The sequence below is a fragment of the Colossoma macropomum genome, unplaced genomic scaffold (assembly GCF_904425465.1).
Source record: "Colossoma macropomum unplaced genomic scaffold, Colossoma_macropomum, whole genome shotgun sequence".
In the NCBI taxonomy this organism is placed as follows: Eukaryota; Metazoa; Chordata; class Actinopteri; order Characiformes; family Serrasalmidae; genus Colossoma; species Colossoma macropomum.
In genome coordinates this window covers 9,804,859-9,825,285 of record NW_023494799.1, presented here as the reverse complement: position 1 = coordinate 9,825,285, position 20,427 = coordinate 9,804,859, and the positions used below count along the sequence as shown (strand labels likewise).

General features: G+C 37.6%; 1 protein-coding gene across 1 annotated transcript; it reads right to left on the bottom strand.

The window, feature by feature from the left end:
- Positions 1 to 16,004: 16,004 nt before the first annotated feature.
- On the bottom strand, positions 16,005 to 19,023 carry LOC118819375 (complement factor D-like). The gene is made up of 5 exons (XM_036587130.1): positions 18,951 to 19,023; positions 18,596 to 18,746; positions 17,208 to 17,349; positions 16,326 to 16,571; positions 16,005 to 16,214 (listed from the first exon to the last, which is right to left on the bottom strand). Exons 1-5 carry the CDS (start codon positions 19,006 to 19,008, stop codon positions 16,062 to 16,064), a joined length of 750 nt encoding a protein of 249 aa, XP_036443023.1. The 5' UTR covers positions 19,009 to 19,023; the 3' UTR covers positions 16,005 to 16,061.
- Between the last annotated feature and the right edge of the window lie 1,404 nt (positions 19,024 to 20,427).

The window sequence follows — 20,427 nt, the reverse complement described above, 5'->3', positions numbered from 1 at the left end:
CTTTATTTCCATTGCAGACACTATAACCCTTGGTTCCCATCACCACCACTGTAAAGAAATGTGAGTCTGTTTTTCTACAATGAATCATTTCACATCACAGCTCTCTGAATGACACAAGTTCACATCTCAAAGATTGGATTTTACAGAAATTTGGAAAAATCAATGGAATTCGCCTTTAAGACTAACTCAGGAGGTCTGCACTGTAGTGCATGTAGTTACTGAATCATAAGCAGTATCAGCATTTCAGTATCTTTTCATACTGAATGTGCAAGAGTACCAAGAGTTTACAACCTGGCCTGAAAAAACATCTTTTTTTACTGAAATATGTCAACAATAAAAACTCAACCTTTCACTCATCATCTAAGCTGCTTATCCTATGGGGCAGGGGAGGGGTTCTGGAGCCTATCCTGGCACTTACTGGGTGGAAGGCAGGAAACACTTTGGACAGGTTGCTAGTCCATCACAGGGCAGACACACAGCCATATACACACCTAGAAGCAATTTAGCATCTCCAATTGGCCTGACTGCATGTCTTTGCACTGTGGGAGGAAACCTACATAGACAAGCGGAGAACATGCAAACTCCACACAGAAAGGAACCTAGTCACCCGGCTGGGGAATCGAACCCAAGCCCTTCTTGCTGTGAGGCAACAGTGCTACCCACTGAAAAAAATCTGGTTAAATTGTTAATTTAAACCTATTAGTTGGTAAAACAGGCCTACAGATTTAACAAGTGCAAAGAATGTAGGCTACATTCAAATTGCTAAGCTAATGCTATCTTTAAAGACAAGTAATGACACATTTTAAAGCCTTGAATTTCAGGTAATAACTCCCTTAACAGTCCCCATCTCCCATGATACAGTGCCTAAACACTGCAATTAAGCAAGATTACATTGTGCTTCAGATTTAGTTGGATCCGCGACACCTGTGGATTGAACTGCCCAAGACTCATCTGCCTACTGGGCTGGCCCAAAGTTTGCTCCACCTCTAGCCTTAGAGATTGTGACAACTCTAGCCTCAGAGATTGCTCCAGACTTAAACTCAGAAAGTGTTCCTACTGTATCCTCAGAGGTTGCTCCAGCTCAAGCCTCAGAGCAAAATTGCTCTGGCCCAAGTCTGGACCAAGTTTAACTGGCAAATTTTGCTCAAATGTAACAAGAAACTATGTCCCAAACATTATTCACCAATGTCAAATCAGGTCCAGTTCATAAAATCTGTGTAGTGTGCAGTGTAAATTTTTTCCAGGTTGGTTGGTGGACTGTTGGTACATTAATTGTAAAAGAATATAATGATGATGGATTTAAATAGCTTTACATTATAGCACATTTGCACACAGTGAACCACTGTAGTGAACCTAAACCATGGACAATATAACATCATGTATGATAAAATCACTGAAAAATACAACTGAAAAGCAATCCACATGATCAGTCCCACTGTGTGTTCATCATATGGTCCTGATGACTGTGCTCAGGCCATTAACACTAAAACAGCTGTCTGTGCATACTTTTGATTTCATTAAGCAAATAACCATAGATATACATACACAGCTGTTGTCAGTTGTTCTCAGTCTGAGGCGATACGTCTGTAAATCCGCTATGTTGGAGCATAAAAATTCCGCTTATAAACTACACGTGTACTGAGAGATGATGAGTTTTTATGACTAAACAACTTCCTTAATGCTCAACTGATTTTCACCTAATTTGTTTTGCTATAATGCTCAGACATGTCTGCATGTTGTTGCACAGCACTGTATTTGTGAAGTCTGCCCTGTGATGGACTGGTGACATGTCCAGGGTGTTTCCTGCCTTCCTTCCAGTGACTGCTGGGATAGGTTCCAGCACTCCAGATGAAACAACAATCAACACATTCATGATCCAGATTTTGAAAAACCTTTATTTTTTATTTTAACAGTTATTTTACCAGGCAATATATTAAGAACAGAATGCTTACTTACAATATCAGCAGGCAAGTGCCAGAGGACACTTGTGGGGGTGGCAGGGGGAGAGGGGAACAGAATCTGAACATGTATTTACTGTCCAATGGTAGAGCTCAATAAGAGTGATATAGAAGATTTTCATAGAGGGCAAAGCAGATTTCTTTATTTTGACAATTTGCTTACACTTGTTTACATATGGAATGCTAAAAATGAATAAAAATAATACAATGGTATCTAGGTCATACAGACTCTCAGTTTTAGAACTGTGAACTTTTCAAAAATGTGTTGCTGTAATCTCTGAAAGAGACAAGACCACTGCATTAAAAACAGACATGATTCTCTAGTGGAAATCACTGCATGGGCTCAGAAACACTTCTGAAAACCACTGTCTGTGAAAACAGTTCATCACTACATCCACAAATGCAAGTCTGTCTTGAAAAGAATGTCTTGAAAAGAAGAAACCACATATAAACAGGAACTAGAAATGTCGCCGCCTTCTCTGGGCCCAAACTTTCACACTGGAAGTGTAAGCTTTTGGGAACTAAGGAGACCAACTGCTGTAGTTTTGAAAGTGAAATGTTTTCTCATTCTTGCTTGATATAGGATTTCAGCCACTTATCAGTTCGGGGTCCCCTTTTTCTTTTTTTTTTTTGTTTCATAATGCGCCAAATGTTTTGATGCTGTTGTAATACATCCAGAATGTGGTTTGCATTGTCTTGCTGAAATATACCAGGCCTTCTTTGAAAAAGACGTCATCTGAATGGTAGCAAACGTTGCTCCAAAGTATGTATATGTTGTTCAGCATTAATGGTGCCTTCACAGATATGCAAGTCACCCATATCATGTGCACTAATGCATCCCCATACCATCATGGATGCTGGCTTTTGAACTGTGTGCTGATAACAAGCTGGATGCTCCCTGTCCTCTTTAGAATGAAGGACATGGTGTCAATGATTTCCAAAAAGAATTTAAAATTTTGATTTGTTGGACCACAGAACACCTTTTCCTCTTCCAGTGAGCTTGGGCCCAGAGAAGGCGGTGGTATTTCTGGATCCTGTTTATATATAGTTTCTTCTTTGCATGGCAGAGTTTTAACAGCATCCAATCTTTTTAGAACCAGGGTTGTAACTAGACTGTGGGTGTTCAAAATTTTGAAAATGACTGTACAAGTTCACTGCGACCACAGGGGTTAGAAGGCTTTCCATTGGTTCCCCTTTCTATGCAAAAGACATACAACAAACTGACAAATTATGTTAATGGGCAACTTCCAGTGCAATGCTCATATCTATCTTAAAAGTTTTATTTGTCATTTTTATTTGTCATTTTATTTCCAAATGACAAATAACTCTTGTTATTTGGGCAATTAACATCTTCATAAGCCTACATTATAGTACAATATACACCAATCAGGCATAACATTAAAACTTTTCCATTTTATCAGCTCCACTTACTATATAGGTGCACTTTGTAGTTCCACAATTACAGACTGTAGTCCATCTGTTTCTCTGCATACTTTGTTAGCCCCCTTTTACCCTGTTCTTCTGTAGTCTGGACCCCCATGGACCCTCACAGAGCAGGTACTATTTGGGTGGTGAATCATTCTCAGTACTGCAGTAACACTGATGTGGTGGTGGTGGGTTGGTGTAATAAATGGCTCCGAAAAAAGGTCTGGCCCGATGTTCAGGTCTCAAATTCAAAATCAACATTATACTGAAGATACGATGTCAAAAGAAGATGATTCACTTACATCTTAGAAAAACTCCAAGTTCTCTTTGAATACTTCAGTGCCTTTGCAAACATCAGATTCATCCACTCGTGGAAGGGGTCAAAGTACAATTGATTTCACAAACTGTTCATTACACATTTCCACCAGAGAGGTCTCCAAGTGCACAAATTGTACATAGTGTAACTTTAAAGAGCTGGTTGTCTGGATAAACATCAATTGATACACTTAATTACAGGGTGGAATCACCTTATAGTTAATTGAATTGATGGCTCAGAGTTATTTGACTACTGCCCCCACTGTCAGGGAGAGGAAATTCTAAGGAGTAATTCCAACAGACAGAAGCTTACAGCAGTGCTGCGTGCTCATGATCTGTCAAAAAAAAGAGAAAAAGGTTCTATCTGCATGAAAGTGAAGTCCGAACACCCCCATCCACAGTTCTGTTTAAAGACTGCAGACTATGACTGCAATTTCCAATGCAATTTACAGGGGTAGACCATTTAAGTGCTTTATACAGAATAATGAATTTGTGGCATAAGTAACCTCAGTACTGTTTTAGAGATCATGCTCATATTTTACTGACTCATCTTTTTCTATTTATGTATATAAATGTCAGTGGTTTGCCATGTCTATTTGAGCTAGGCTTTCACTTTGAGCCATAAAGGTCAAAACAGAAGGAAAAAAAAAATCTGATAATGCTAACATCTGCTAGCGCCCCTATGGGATTTTAGTAACTTGTTAGCACTAAGCTAATGGCGATTTGCGTGATCATTTATTGGCCGTTCTACGTGGAACACAGACATTTGAAGCTTCTTAAAACATTCCATGTTTTACTTGAAGCTTGTGACAGATATATTAGCGTATGTTTTACCTTGTAGCAGTTCCACACGGACTCTATCAGGTGAGCGCTCTGGTATGAAGCTACCACTGTTGTTTTTTGTTGATTAGGCTGCCACTGATTTTCACTGTTATCGACGTATCTAGGACTTCCAGAAGGCCTAGAATGACTTTTTTTCCCCAGACAAAATTGGTCCTGCTATTGGAAATCAAAATGTGATTGGTTGATTCCTTTGTCACCATTACAGACATGTACTTTTTAGTTCCTAGAAATCATTAGGTTGGTATGAGGTCAGCCCAAATTTGACGCCTGCAACACATTTCAAGAAGGTTTGGACAGGGGCAATATAAGTTTCTGGAATGATCAAATGAAATGCCAGTTTCTGGAATGATCAAAGACACATGTTCTAGAACCTTCCACAGGTAAACAGGTGAATCAGCATAAGGTGATGCTATCGTGTTTGGTATAAAAGGAGCATTCACAAAAGTTATGGCATGTTTTACATTGTATAAAATTCTACAAATGCTTTACAGATGCATTTTCAAAGTAATTTTTCATCTTGCATATTCAAAATGCTTTTATCCAAAGCAATTTACAAAGGCATGTGAATGTACTGTTAGAGGTTTCATCCACCGACTCTTATTGGTATATTACCAGTGGGGAACCCTCAGGGCCTTCTAGGCCTTCAGAGAAGGACTAATGGTTTCTGCAAACTAAAAAATACAAGTCTGTAATTTTTATTTCATATTTATTCAATAGAATTTTGCTTGTATTTAAACTTTGCAAGAATTACAGTACTACTTTTGTTTCATTGTTATGTTCTGGGTGGAAACAAAAAGGACCAATTTTATGTGAAAAACACATCACTTTACACGTTCTGAAAGTCCTAGGTGCATCACTGACTGTGAATACAAACGACAGCCTAATCAATGGGCTGTTGGAAATGGAAAACAGTGACTGGAACAGAGCTCATTACTGAATCACTGTGAAACTGCTAAAATGTAAAACATATGCTATTATGTCTGTCATAAGCTTTTAGAAGCTTAAAATATCTGTGTTTAATCTAGAATGTTCAAAAACATTTCAGGCAAACCACTGTCAGTTTAGTGCCAACAAACTACTAGAATCCCATAGGGGTGCGAACACAAATTAGCATTACTGAAGAGGTGGGTTTTTCCTCAAGTTTTAACCTCTTACAATCCCAGGCTTATTACATACTAATGCTTATTATTCAGTAACTACAGGGACTTCAATGCAAACTGGCTGAGCTATAGTTAGGTTATAGAAGTGTGTAATAAACCTTTGGCCATTTAAGGGGTTAACAGAGTTTATTTATTGTTCAAGCTGAAGGCCTAGCTTTAATAGTCACGGTTTGCCACTGCATATTATGTCGCCATGTAAGATACCTGCCTGAACAAGGCATTGAAACCTATTCTCCCAGAAGCTTTCTGTTTCTAGCTCCTACTCTATTACCAATATTATTACTCATAGACACCTTAAATTGACTGGAAAGAAACTGTGGTATCTTGTGGGTTATGGTAGAAATGCTTTATGGTAATCTATTAGTCTAGTAATGGGTTTAATACATGTTAAAAATTTTAATAATTAAATAACAAAATATCCACACTTCAATACTATTTATAAACCTAAAATACTGCAATATTGTACTGTATTTTTTTTCTCCCACCTCTTGTGATGTACAATCGAGGTTCTAATGCTTATAAACAGGGAAACTGTCAAATGCTAATTGAGTAAAAATGTTCAGTCACTAGGTAGGCTAGCTAAGTGTGCAAGGCAGTTTGGCTTACAGTGAAAGAGTGAAGCTACACATCTGTCACACTTTGCCAAAAAGAGCAAAACTATCGACTGGATCTCCATCCCTCAAACAGAGGACAATGTCCTGGCCAACTCGGACTGCAGCTAGATGGAGACGCACAGGAAGCGATGTACGTTCAAGTAAACGTCATTTGGAGACAAAAACCAAGATTGTAGACAAGACAACATGCAAGAATCAGTGGGCGAATCTAATCCCGGGGATATCTATTACTCCGAGGATGATGTGCAGTTCATCCTGGAGGAATTTGCAAGGTGTGAAAACATGCAAGCTGATGAATATGTTTACTCAATTATATCTTGCTTTGGGCCCAGTCCCATTTCACCTCTTGCCCCTACCACTTAGCCCATAGCCCTCTATTTTGCGCGTTCATGTCTAGGGTTAGGGTGTCCCAATTTTTGTTGAGATAGAGAGGTAGGGTGAAGTGTTAGGGCTACATGGCCCTCCAAACAGAGGTTTTTCAGAGGCACACTTCAAATGGAGTGATATGAGAAAAAAAGAAAAACCGGCAAGATGGCAGCGCGAGCGACCAAAGAAACCCACAAATGTGAGAATTTTCTCTGTTACAAAAAATTACAAAAAAATATTAGTTTAATGTCTTTTCAATGTATTATGGTCATTTTCTTCATAACAAGCAATATCCCTTATAGCATGCTAATGTTTCGGTAGCTAGCTAGCTAAATTTCCTATTCCAGCTTAAATAGCCCAGCAGTATTGATGTCTGAAGTGCCAGAATGTAACTGCTGCACCATTTAAGGTGGAATGGGAAAATTCGAACAAGAAGCTGGTGAATAGCTGACTTCAGCTTCGTATCACCAAATAATTAGGTTGGGTGATAATAAATAATTGTCTTATACCCCCTCTTTGAAAGCATGTGATGCCCTAAATGTAACTAAAGCCCAGCAGTGAGGTTGCTGAACTTTTGCCTTCTCTGCTATCACTGAAGATGGGCCGGGTCGCCTACAGAGCACTGCTAGTAGCCTGATAAGCAATGTTTTTTTTCTCCTCCAACTAATATTTAAAACATTGTAAATGTTTGAACATTTTTAAAACATTTGGCAGTTGATATACAGAGTGCCTTCTACTGCTACAGTATCTGGGAGGAATATGCTTTGAATATTATGCTGCAATGAGAGTTTCTTGTTAATTAGTCAGAGTATTTTCAAATTCATAACAATACAGTGGATAATTAAGTAATTCTATCAAAAAATGAAAAAAATAAGAAGCTATAGAGAAGCTAACTCTGTGCATCATAGTACTACACATGCATAAATAGCTAAAGGAAATACCTTTAAAAAAGATTAGCTATAAGATAATCCACTTGCTTAAAAATGGGAATACCAAAGAAAAATAAGTAAAAAAACAGGACTTTTCCAAAACTGCAGTTCAAAAAAAGTTGAAAAAATGGAACTCCAAACTACCTTAGAAGGCCTGGTAGACCACCAAAACTGTCTCCATCAGAAAAATAATACTTTCATCTTTGAGAGAGAGGAGAAAATTCACTTCACTCTTGCTTCAGCTCTGAAAAAATCCACAGGTGTTTCTGCCAGTCCTTTGACTGTAAGAAGATGATTCAACTCAACTGGGTGTTGAGCCAGCAACCGGAATGTCATGGGTTTAAATTCCAGGACTGACTGAATATCCCTATTTGCGCCCTGGACAAGACACTTAACACCCCACTGCTGCAGGTGGCGCTGCCCTGCTGGTGACTCTGTGCTGCTCCCAGACTGGGTATAGTAAGGCAGCGAAATAATAAATTTTCCTTGTAGGATTGATAAAGAAGTTTGATCTATGGGGCCGCTGCCACCACACTGTCAAAATAACTTTATAAACAGCTGTAGTTACACAGAGAATAAAACATGAGTATGAGTAACATGAGGATAATTCAATGTATTTAGACCCAAAACAGCAAATAGTGGTTATCACAGCAGGATATGTAACTCATATTATTACTTTCTGGGGAGAAGTCTGGGGACTTCTGGGGACTCTATACAACTGTGTAGCGAACACTGGCTGAAACTTTACCCCCAGGCTGAGTGTTTCTAATGTATCAACAACCCAAAGTTAAGGGCCTTTTGGCTCCAGCGAGTCTGGAGTTGAAAGTGTAAATCTGTCGACTTAACACTCCCAACCCCAAACTCAGTCAAATTTACGACTGAACCAAGAACCAGCACCCCTCTCCCTCGACCCAGGGGGCAACACCTCCCTGGAATATTGGCCACATGGCCTTCCAAAGTCCTGTGGACAACTTTATCTTTAAGTAACAGAAAGTACATTTCTAAGGTATATGTCCACTCCAAACTGCAACCATTCGTTAGAACTCTTTTTACCTAGACTAGACATACCAAGAACGGAACTGATACGACAATCTGGACTGCAAATTTCAACTTTCTAAATTCCCTAGGGATCTCAAGCATGGACCCACAGCACCCCCAAGGAGTGAAAACGCGAATTACCACATCACCACCGTAAGGACTTGTGCTTATAAGGAACCCAAGAAACTTCTGGCTTTGTCTGCTTGATTATCAACATTTACATAATCTGTAAGCAATACTACTTGTTGTATTAATCTTGTTGTTGTGTAGTACCTAAATATTACCTGTATCTTTTTCTACTATTAAGTGCTAGAAATACGTAGAGTATAACTTTGATAACAGTCAGACCCTGCCATTTAATTGCTATGAGTTTAGACCATTGACCAATATGTATCCTGAATGTGGTTTTCTTTTATTTTCCTCCTTTGTTCCTTTCCTTTTATTCAGATATTCAGATATGATAGGCAAATATTACCTGTGTTCTTTAACATATGTTGTGTATCAGGTAACAAGGGTTAAACTCTCTCTTAGAAACATGCCTGAATATCCTAGTTGTTCATTCCTTGATTTTGAAAGTTAAACCAATTTGATGATATAGGAATGTTTCTTTTTCTTTGTTTAAACTAGCTGAAACAAAGGAGGCAGTGATTCTGGGGAAGGCATTCCTAAAATTATGCACAACCAATCAGAGTTGGAAACAATGAGTAGCTAGTTAACTTTAGGTGAGGAGAACCTATCAGCACTCTGGCTCCACCTCCAAAGGGTAGCAAAGCAAAACCAGAGTGCACGGCAAATTTTGGTAGTTCAGTTCAGAGTCCCGCGTTCTCAACAAGAGGATAGCTAAATTTCTAAGTTTGTGCCGGCCTTGGTCAGAAAGACAGGTCAGAAGTATTAGAACGCTAAATTTTCAGATCTGAACCTTTGTTTGTTTTGTAACTTGCCTGTTTGTCTACACACCTTAAGTTTGAACCACCCTCAGAGAAGGAAGGTGGATATTTCTTGTCTGGCCAGGGAGAATATATCCATAACTTTCGATTCTGCTAAAGAGAGGTAGTTAGTTAAATTAGTATCACCAGTCTCAGAACCCTGATTGCAACCTGAACCTCGCCAGCGGAGTGGGAGCGGTTCTGACGCCACGGAGACCCAACATCGCACCCAGAGCCACGGACTGATCTGTGAACAGATCGACCATCGAAAGGCTGCCCAAGCTCCACTGTCAGACGGCCACGAGACGCCTCCGCCCAATCACTCTGCACGGAGATGCAGTATCCACGGCCAGCGAGGAGATTAACCACTGCGTGAGCTCCAGCCTTCGATCGAGTCTGTCCTGAGACGACCCCTCCTGAAGTCAGCCCCTGACTCCAACGTAAGCTGGTTCCATCAATTTGCAGTCAGGGCCCTGACGCCAATTTATTTAATAAGAGAACTTTTAATAGGTACATCCAGCCATATAGTTATTCCCGTCCACACTTAGTTTAATTCTCTAGAGGCTCTCCCAAGCGACTTCCCAAACCACATTGCCTCACACCGTTTAGCCGTGAATCACTCTAACTTACTCAAGCTATTTTGTCATTTTGACTTTCATTACTATCACTTTGTTTTGTTTTGTGGTTTTATTTTCTATTGTTTATCATTGAATGTAGTCCAAAAGTAGTTTGATATTTAGCCAATAAATTCCCTTTTCTGAAGCATCCTTGGTGCGAGCGTTTCTCTCTCTTGCCCTGGTCTGTAGACTTCAAATAAATCCGGGTTACCCCCACACCCTCACATAAGGTTCTAGCAATAATAACATTAAAAATTGCAAAACCCGTTACAAATGTCACATGTATAAGCTGGAAAGTAAATCAGAAACACCTCAAAGTATGATGCAAAATTCAGAGATAGTTTTCTGAAGTAAATGTAAGAACCCAGTTAAACCATAAGTATAAGAAAGAACCACTGCATTCTTTCACAGCCAAGATTCAGTCTCATTTATAGGTAATAAGCAGATACATACTATGAAAAATAACTGTATTTTGACACCATGTTAATTACCCGGCACGTTTTACACAAAATAATGACACAGGACTAAAAAGTTTGTACCTCACACTTACCCAGTTATTACACAGAACATGTGGGGCATTTCAGTGTAATTTAGTTGATACCTAACACACTAATTTGGTTAATACCTAGAACTTAAGCCACTGAAAAAGAAAAAAAGTGTCTTTTCAAATGTTTCACCCCGATTTCTCCTCAAAAATGACTGCGTTTGTGAAGTAGTTGATATTTGTCCAGACAACCAGCTTTGGAAGCGTCTACATGAATGACAAAAGTTAACAGTATTGAAATGAGTACATTTTAACTTAAGTAGTTATTTTCATCCTAAGACCCACATCAAGAAAACACTATAAATATAAGCTTACTTCTCTCGGCAGTGACACCATGTAGGGTCTGGAGTGAGGTTTAGCCTCCGTGCCATTTATTATACCAACATTAACACTGGCTGAGAGAGAAAGAAGGTGGAGGGGTTATAATCATACTCAGTGTGAATTACCTCAAACAGATTTATTCTGTAATGTATGCATCTGAAAATTACATGTGAGAATTCTGAAAGGCGAATAACAACTCTAACTTTAATCAAGCTTTAAATGTAAGAACAATTCAGTGAAAGTAGGTATTTTTAAATGACGCTTACCAGAGTGGCTCAGGTATAGCAGCAGAAGCAGAGAGATGAGAGTCATGATCTCCTTGGAGAAGAAGAAGAAAAAAGAAAGGTGAGAAGAGTCAGTTCACCACAAATGTTCTTTCTCATGGTTTGTTGTGGTCTTATTGAACTCTGTGGTGTCTGATAATCAGTTCAGGGTTTAGTGGTTAAGAGTCTTGACTTGAAAAAGAAAGTGCTTAATGTATTTCATATGAATTTAAGATAAGATAAAACTTCATTAACCATTGCAGTGAAATGTTGGTGCAGCAGCAAACATTGTATACAGCATTCACAAGACCTCCTGAAAAATCCTACTTTCCAAATCTATTATGTCCCAAATATATTGAATTTGATCTGTTTCTTTTTGCTTTTAATGCAGTGCTGCAGTAAACAACCAGCAAACTATCCTTCGAGTTCTCCTCATCATTTTGCACTTTCTTGGTTTTAATCATACTGACGATGCTGATGTGAAGCTTTTCATAACTCGTTAATGCTCACACTGTAAAGAAGTGCTGTAAAATGCTGCATTTTGGAAGAAACAGGACAAGCATCTTGCCAAAAAAAGTTAAAATGCTGGATTTTACAGTAATTTGTAAAATTACTGTTTTTAGCAAAGCATATTTTTAAAGTGAGCGCTACTTTGTGTAGTCTTGAGCCTGTGTCTAGAAATTGTAGTAACTGGAGTGCAGCTTCTTTGCATTTCTGTTCATTTTGTTCATTTGTTTTATGTTGTGGGCCAAATTAATTTGTTTCAAAGTTAAAAAACCAGGAAAAATATTTTTAATCATTTTTGGAGCATGAAACGTCTTCTGCTGGACTTACAGCTCATTTAGTATGATTTGATTTGAAAGGGTTAGTTTGACCTGGGAACATTATTGCTGTTACTAACGGTTGAGAGTAACAGGAAGGTTCATTTTGTCAAATACAGTTCACTTCATGGAAGTTTTTCTATTTTTACCCCAAAAATACATTTGAAATTGTGTTACATTTTGGTTTTCTAACCATAATAACCATAATGTTGTTTTGTGTGTCAGACACTAGTTAAGTAATGAAGGGCTACATGATATTTATATCTGCTCTTGGAACTTTTGTTGCTCAAATTAAAAGGGCACGGAGGGTGGGTTGATAGTTGGTCTTGGGGTTTGTTTTTTTAATAAAGAGCGCTCACATTAAACAAGAGAAGTGTCAGCAGTTGTTTCAGTTTTCTAGTAATCAATAGTTGGACACTCTTGTAGCCAGTCATACAGTAATATAAGTAGATGTAAGTAATAAATGTACATCTGTATGTCACAGTGAAGCTTTCAGCAGCTGATGCTGACATATTTGTGTCATTCAGTAGGGTGCACTTTGATCCCATCACTGCTGATTTAAATCTTACATTTAAGAGTTTTTAAAGGAACTACCAAAAAAAGCCTTCAAAAGACTTTACGTTTCTCTTGTGTGCAGTTTGAGGTCAAGTTGGCTTTTGTTCTTCAAGTTGCTTTCTGAAAGCAGTATTTGTGGTCAGTTCTGTGGTCTCACTATCAGTAAACTGATAGTTTGGACAGCTTGTTTAATTCGAAGCAACAGGTCTACAAGCATGCTGTCTTGTGGCTGCTGTGTTCTGTGTCAATGATGCAAACTCAAACTTCACATTACAGATGAAATGCAGTGTAATTTAATGCTGCTCTAGTCTGTCATCTAATCTTTGAATCACACAAACAACAGTAACTAAATTACACATAAAAATTATGCTATAACTTTCTGGTAAATATTTTGTAGTTGGTTTTCAAATAGCACATACAATGTCAACAGTGGGATGGGTACATAAAATTTAGAGCATCTTCATACTAGAAATATGTAAAAGAGAAAGTCTGTGACAGTACAGAACATTTTATAGCAGAGAGATAAGAGTCATGTAGAGAGAGAGAGATTGTTCTCCTTGAGGAAGAGTTTATGGCCTTATTTTCAAAAAAAGTTGGGACGCTGTGCAAAATGTAAATAAAAACAGAATGCTATGATGTGCAAATTGTTTAAACCCTATATTTAATTGAAAACAATACAAAGATAACATCTGTTGAAACTGATAAATTTTATTGTTTTTTGAAAAATATATGCCCATTTTGAATTTGATACTAGCAACACATTTCAAAAAATGTTGGGACAGGGGCAACAAAAGACTAATAAAGTTGTGTAATGCTAAAAAAAAAAAACACCTGGTGAAACATTTCACCACTAATTAGGTTAAAAGGCAACAGGTCAGTAACATGACTGGATATAAAAAGAGCATCCCAGAGAGGCTGAGTCTTTCAGAAGAAAGGATGAGGAGGAGCTCAACACCCTGTGAAAGACTGCACAAGCAAATGGTGCCAAAATTCAATTCAAAAGTAAAATAGCAAAGAACTTGGGGATTTCATCGTTTACGATACATAATATCATTAAAAGATTCAGAGAATCAGGAAAAATCTCTGTATGCAAGGGGCAAGGCTGAAAACCAATGCTGGCTGGCTGGCATTAAAATACAGACAAGGTTCTATGGTGGAAATCACTGCATGGGCTCAAACACTTCTGTAAACCACTGTCTGTAAACATAGTTTGTTGCCGCCTCCACAAATGCAAGTGAAAACTCTGCCACAAAAAGAAGAAACTATATAAAACCGGATTTATAAACACCACCAACTTCTCTGGGCCCAAGGTCACTTAAGATGGACTGAGACAAAAGTGGAAAAGTGTCCTGTGGTCCAACATATCAAAATTTGAAGCTTTTTTTTTTGGAAACATGGATGCCACATCCTCTAAGCTAAAGAGGAGAGGGGTCATCCAACTTGTTATCAACACACAATTCAAAGGCCAGCATCTATGATGGTTTGGTAGTGCATTAGTGCATATCGCATGGGTGATCTGTGAAGGTACAATTAATGCTGAACAATAAATCCAGATTTTGGGGCAACATGTGCTGCCATCCAGACATGTAGTGTTTTACACGGAAAGACTTTGCTTATTTCAGCAAGACAATGCCAAACCACATTTTGCACATATTACAACAGCATGACTCTGTAGTGAAAGAGTCTGAGTAGTAAACTGGCCTGCCTGCAGTCCCACCTCGTATCACCCACTTAAAAAAACATTATTATAGCACATTATGAAACGAAAAAAAATACAACAAAGTAGACCCCAGAAAAATTTCTCTGCTTCAACATTTGATGTGTTGTCTTTGTACTATTTTCAATTAAATATAGGGTTTAAACAATTTGCACATCATTGCATTCTGTTTTTATTAAGATTTAATTAAGCATCCCAACTTTTTTTTATTCTAAATCCATGGGTTTTAATGCACAAGCCATCTGAATATTACTCTTGCCTATTGTATGCTAATATTTTATCATATGAGACATGTCTGTTGTTGATTTTATTTTTATAAAGCTTTAACCCTGTGATAACTTGCACTTTGAATATTATATGTATTTTAATTTATTATTTTTTTCATATAAATTTCTTTGGGAGAAGACTATGTTTTGTAAGTGTATATTTATGTAGTCTGCAGTGAGAGCTGAAAGGAGAGGGGTTTCTGCATTACACCTTCTCACTGACAACAAACTGTTTTAACTTTTTACTTCAACACAGAGCAATAAATGAATGAGGTGACAGTTCAGACTCCTGGGCAGTTTTTCTCACACACAGGCTGAGTGGAGGCCAGAAATCAAAGTTTAGAGATTGAAGCAGTTTTACATCAGTAACAGTAAGACCACCCTTTATTAATTCCTGCTGGGAAATGTAGGTGGTGCAGCAGCATACATTCAATTCAGTATTTATAAAAACAGTCAGTGAATTTTACAGTGTGTATCATCACAGTCCTCCTGATAATATCCTGCTTTTCCAAATTAATTCTTTCCCAAAATAGACAGAATCTGATCTGTTTCTTTTTGCTTTTACTGAAATGCTGCAGTAAACAACCAGCAAACTATCCTTCGAGTTCTCCTCATCATTTTGAACTTTCTTGGTTTGAAGGTTCTGGTGTGAAGCTTTTTGTAACCTGCTTATGCATATGTTTATGCTTGTGCCGTAAACTGCCTATGGAAATACTGCAGTGATCTACTGCATTCCTTACCTACAAAGTAATTCTGTATCAACGCTGCATTCTGAGAAAAACGCAAAGTGTATTGGTAACGTGAGTGGTTCTTTGTGTAGGCCTTAGCTGCCCATTTCTAAATATAGTAGCAATGGACGTTCCACACAGTTTTGTTAGTTGGTATTTGTTAATTTCTTTAATTTTGTCAATTACAGTTCACTTTGTTATTATTACCCCAAAGATATGCTGCCATTAGAAACTTTAGAAGAAAGGGCTGGGGCCATGCAAAGTGGCTCTCAGGATGCTTCACACTCTTTTCTGTAAAAAGAAAACTTATTGTTGCTGTTGCTGCTGATATGTTGTCATGTTGTAAGATGTTGTAATGTTAGTGGAGGCTGTTCAGGCATGGGCAGGAGTGGGCAAGAACAACAGTAGATTTTGTGTATGCAGGCGGATGTGATTAGTCATTGAATTGGGTGGGTGTGAGCATCACCCCACAGACTCAACTTCACTCTGACATTTCCCTGATAAATCCATGTGCTTAAACCCTTATTTGTGTCACTCCCTGCAGTAGTTTTGGAACAGAAGAAAACTGAAACTGGAGACAGTAAAGAATATGCTTGAGAAATGCTTTAATTGAAATGAAAGAAGCTGAGTGCTTCCTTTTTGGTTCTTTTGCAGACTACCCTCTTGCGATAATGGACCTGATCCAGGGCAGGAAGGCGGAAATTCTGGCATAAACATTTGGCCTTGCTGTTGAATCACAGCGCTGCTCACCGAAAGAAACAATACCCACTACAACATTATTACACACCAAAGGACCTCCAGAGTCTCCCTGTTAACAACAACACAAATCATTGTATTACTTCGTTGTGTAATTGTCAAAATGTATGTATTTCATGATGTACATCATTGGGTCAGATAAACAGCCTGTATTTTTTCATACCTGACAAGATCCTCCAGGATAATGTGCACACACCATCCTTTGGGTTAAATTGTTCCAATAGTAAGCACACCTTCTCCTGTCTATGATCGTGGTTCGTGTCTCCAGAAGACGGTTAGCTGGGGGTCTAAAGGCTCCTGTGCGTCCCCAGCCAGCTACACTGCAGACCGTGTTGGCCGGGATGTCCTCATCTCTTTGAGGGATGGAGATCCAGCTGACAGTTCTGGTCCTTCTGACTCTTCTACGCAACTGTAGGAAGATCATGCTAAATGATCAACAAGCTGGCAGAATGTGATAAATGTAAACTTTCAGTGGTAACACGCTCTATGAATAACAAGCCTATAAGAATGCATTCATTTGTCATTATAATCATGGCTATAAATATTCATAAAAATGTATTGTACTTTATAGCCATGTTAGTCCATGTAATTACTAGGTAATAAACTGTAGGAAGCAATGAGCCTGGGCACTTAAAGGGTTAATTACTGCATGAGGGATATTTAGAGCTGCAATTCATTTCCTCCTAAAGAAGTCAAACTAAACTCTCATATATTTCCCCAAGCACCAGAGAATCTATAGCAGGTGGCAGCTGCATTCTTATAGAACTGTGAAGACTCAAAGGACCATTTGAATATATGCATAAATGATGAAATGTTTCTTTAATTTTTTTTTTCTTAAAGAGGAAAACCTAATGGATATGTTTCTTTAAAGAACCACTGGTTTTAAATGGTTTTAAGAAGCAGCAAAAGGAGTTTCACTATTGTTACAAGTCAAAGAACCTTGTTTGCTACTATGTAGAACCAATAATCTATGTTGTCCAGTAGCCCCAGCCAAACTTGGGAACGATCGGCTAGTATTTTTATGTGCCTCAGTGTAGTTATTTACCTTCAATAGCATGATATCGTAGTCTAAAGTGTGTGGATTGAACTGCCGATGGCGGTAGTAAAACTTCACATCCATGCGGAAGGAGCCTTCACTGCTCTTTGACAGATCATGAGCACCCAGCACTACTGTAAGCTTCGGTTCGCTGTTTAGGAAAAAAAAAATACTCATGCTACACATTTTATATATGGGTCAAAGCTAAATGATCTTAATATGTCCATTAACATCTCATATTATTATATATGCAAAAAGAAGAGTTTAATTTCAAACATATTTTACAGTCACTGGTGTTATATGAATATGGTGTAACACCAGTGGCTGTGACTCCAGTGACATTCTGGTTAAAACTGAGGATTTTGTAAATTGGCTGATTTATTGTCAGTCAGATGACCTTGTGCACCTATTTAAAATCAGTAATACAATAATATATGGCATTATTTTGACAACATTTTAATAACCCAGCCATTAAAGCACATAACACCGGTGACACAGTGCCGCCTGATAAACAAAATTATTAATACATTAATGAAATGTAGTGAGGACTCGACAAATGAATTTTTAAAATAAAATGCGTATTCTTAAAATGTAGCATAACGTTAATGATATAAAAAGTAAACATGAATCTGTTTTATACAAAGTCTGAAGTTAAACCTCATATTAAAAATGGTTTCTCAAATGTTAAAAATTATTTGTGACGAGCTGTTTTATGTATGTAGAGTGAGTATGAGACAGGATAAAAAAAGAAATAATTGAGAAATCATAAGGGAAAATTATTATTTAATCTCAGATGAACTGTGTAAATGTACATCCAGACTTTTTGAGCTGTGCCTAATATTTTAAGCATCTTTTTAAGCCCTGCAACCTTTGTAACATGGTTTCCCACTCCAAATGGAGAATGACCCGTATCGTCACTGTCCACAACAAACAAGTATCTCTTTTTTTTTGCAAAATTTTAGTTTTCTGTCTAATTTGATCTCAGCAACTGCCCTTTACATTGTGTGAAAATTTTATAATATATGGAAATGCTCCAAAATGGCTTGAAATAAAATCTCTTTGCATCAACTTAAGCTAAAGGTTTCACTCTCTCTTGTAAAGTTACTATTTTAGAGACACTTGTTTTTTCTCTGGAATGTGACAATATGTAATATATTGTTTATTATTGCTAATTAATCACTCATAAGTTCCTCTTAAAATTTAATTTCAATGAGAATGGGAGATTATACATGCATTTTAACAAACCTTATTTCATAGTCAGGTGACTCCAAATTAATTGGTTGAAATTTGTCCAGACAACCAACTTTGTAAGCAAAGACTGGAGAAAGTTTGTAACCTTGAAAAAAAACATATTTTACCAATATTTAATCAAGAAAACACTATAAATAAAAGCTTACTTCTTCCAGCAGTGCGCAGCCGTCATGACGAATTTTTTAGACACAAGAAAGCCGCCACAGATGTGTCTTCCATCTTTCTGGATAGACACCATGTAGGGTCTGGAGTGAGGTTTAGCCTCTGTACCATTCACTATACCAACATTAACACTGGCTGAGAGAGAAAGAAGGTGGAGGTGTTATAATCACACTCTAAATTAGAAGTAAATTACCTACAACAGACTGATTTTATTCTATAACTTGTGCATCTGAAAATTACATGTGAGAATTCTGAAAGCCGAATAACAACACTAACTTTAATCAAGCTTTAAATGTAAGAACAATTCAGAGAAAGTAGGTATTTGTAAATGACGCTTACCAGAGTGGCTCAGGTATGGCAGCAGAGCAGCCAGCAGAAGCAGAGAAATGAGAGTCATGATGCTCTTTGGAGAGAGTTTGATCTCCTTGGAGAAGAAGAAGAGTTTAAATAGAAAGGTGGGAGGAGTCAGTTCACCACAAATGTTCTTTCTCATGGTTTGTTGTGGTCTTTGAGGAAGGTCTTACTGAACTTTGTGGTGTCAGAAAACTGGCTCATGGTTTTGTGGTTAAGAGTCTTAACACGAAAAACAAAGTGCTGAGTGTACTTCATATGAATTTAAGGTAACACTTCATTAACCACTGCGGTAAAATGTTGGTGCAGCAGCAAACATTCAATACAACATTGACAAAAACAGTCAGCAAGTATTACAGAATATATCAGGGCTGGTTCTAGAGCCTTTTCATCTCAGCGCTCCTGAAAAATCCTACCTTTCCAAATCTATTATGTCTCAAATATATTGACTTGGGTGTTTTTCTTTTTTCTTTTCTTTAAACAACCAGAAAACTATCCTTCAAGTCCTCCTCATTATTTTGCACTCTCTGTGTTTTAATCGTACTGAAGACGCTGTTGTGAAGCTTTTCATAGCCCTCTGATGCTCACACTGAAAAGAAGTGCTGTAAATTGATGGTGGAAATATTGTAGTTTTCTATGTAAATGCTGCATTCTGGGAGAAACAGGTTGAGTGTCTCACCAAAGAAGTCAAAATGTTGGATTTTACAGTAATTTTGTGTTTTTTGCAAAGCAAATTGGTAAAGTCAGCACTACTTCTGTATGCAACAATGAAGCTTTCAACATCTGATATAGAAATATTTGTGATGAACGTGTTTAGGCCTAACTGAAGAGGGTGCTTTCACAGAAATGCAAGCATATGCTTTGATCCCATAATGTTTTTAAATATTGAATTCAACATTTTTTAAAGAAATTAACTAAAATTGATGGTATTTTCACAGTATTTGTGCTCACTTGTGTGGTCTCAGTATCAGTAAACAGATGGTTTGTGTGGCTTATTTGTTTAGAACTAGATACACATGGCTGTTGTGTTCTGTGTAAACTCAGAAAACTTGACTCTACAGATGAAGTGCAGTGCACCTAAATGTTGTTCTAGTGTTTGAATCACACACAGATAATAACACTGTAAAAGCCTTCTTTTGACTCTCCAACACTGAATGCCTTCTTCCAAGATGTTGAGAATCATCTGCTACCATTTTGTCTGTTCTTGGATGCACTTAAAATAAATTGTTGTATAAGCTCAAAATTCAATTATGCCACACATTTCCATTGAATCAAATTGAGTAGAGTCGGTATACACAGACTTTATTACCTCAACATAAAGTTCAGTTGTTGATGGAACAAAATTGTAACACTTCAACACAATTTCTTTGGGTTTTATTCAAATTAATTCCATTTTTTGCAAACCAGTTACCAATATCAACACAGTTCATTTATTTAATGTCGACATGTTTTTAGCCAAATGAGT

Bases quoted from the DNA above. Each gene is read 5' to 3' on its own strand.
- LOC118819375 (XM_036587130.1), bottom strand. From the start codon at position 19,008: ATGACTCTCATTTCTCTGCTTCTGCTGGCTGCTCTGCTGCCATACCTG. The intron at 16,572-17,207 runs GTAAATAACTAC...ATCTTCCTACAG, and splicing joins ACGATATCATGCTATTGAAG to TTGCGTAGAAGAGTCAGAAG. The intron at 16,215-16,325 runs GTATGAAAAAAT...TGTTGTTAACAG, and splicing joins ATCCTGGAGGATCTTGTCAG to GGAGACTCTGGAGGTCCTTT.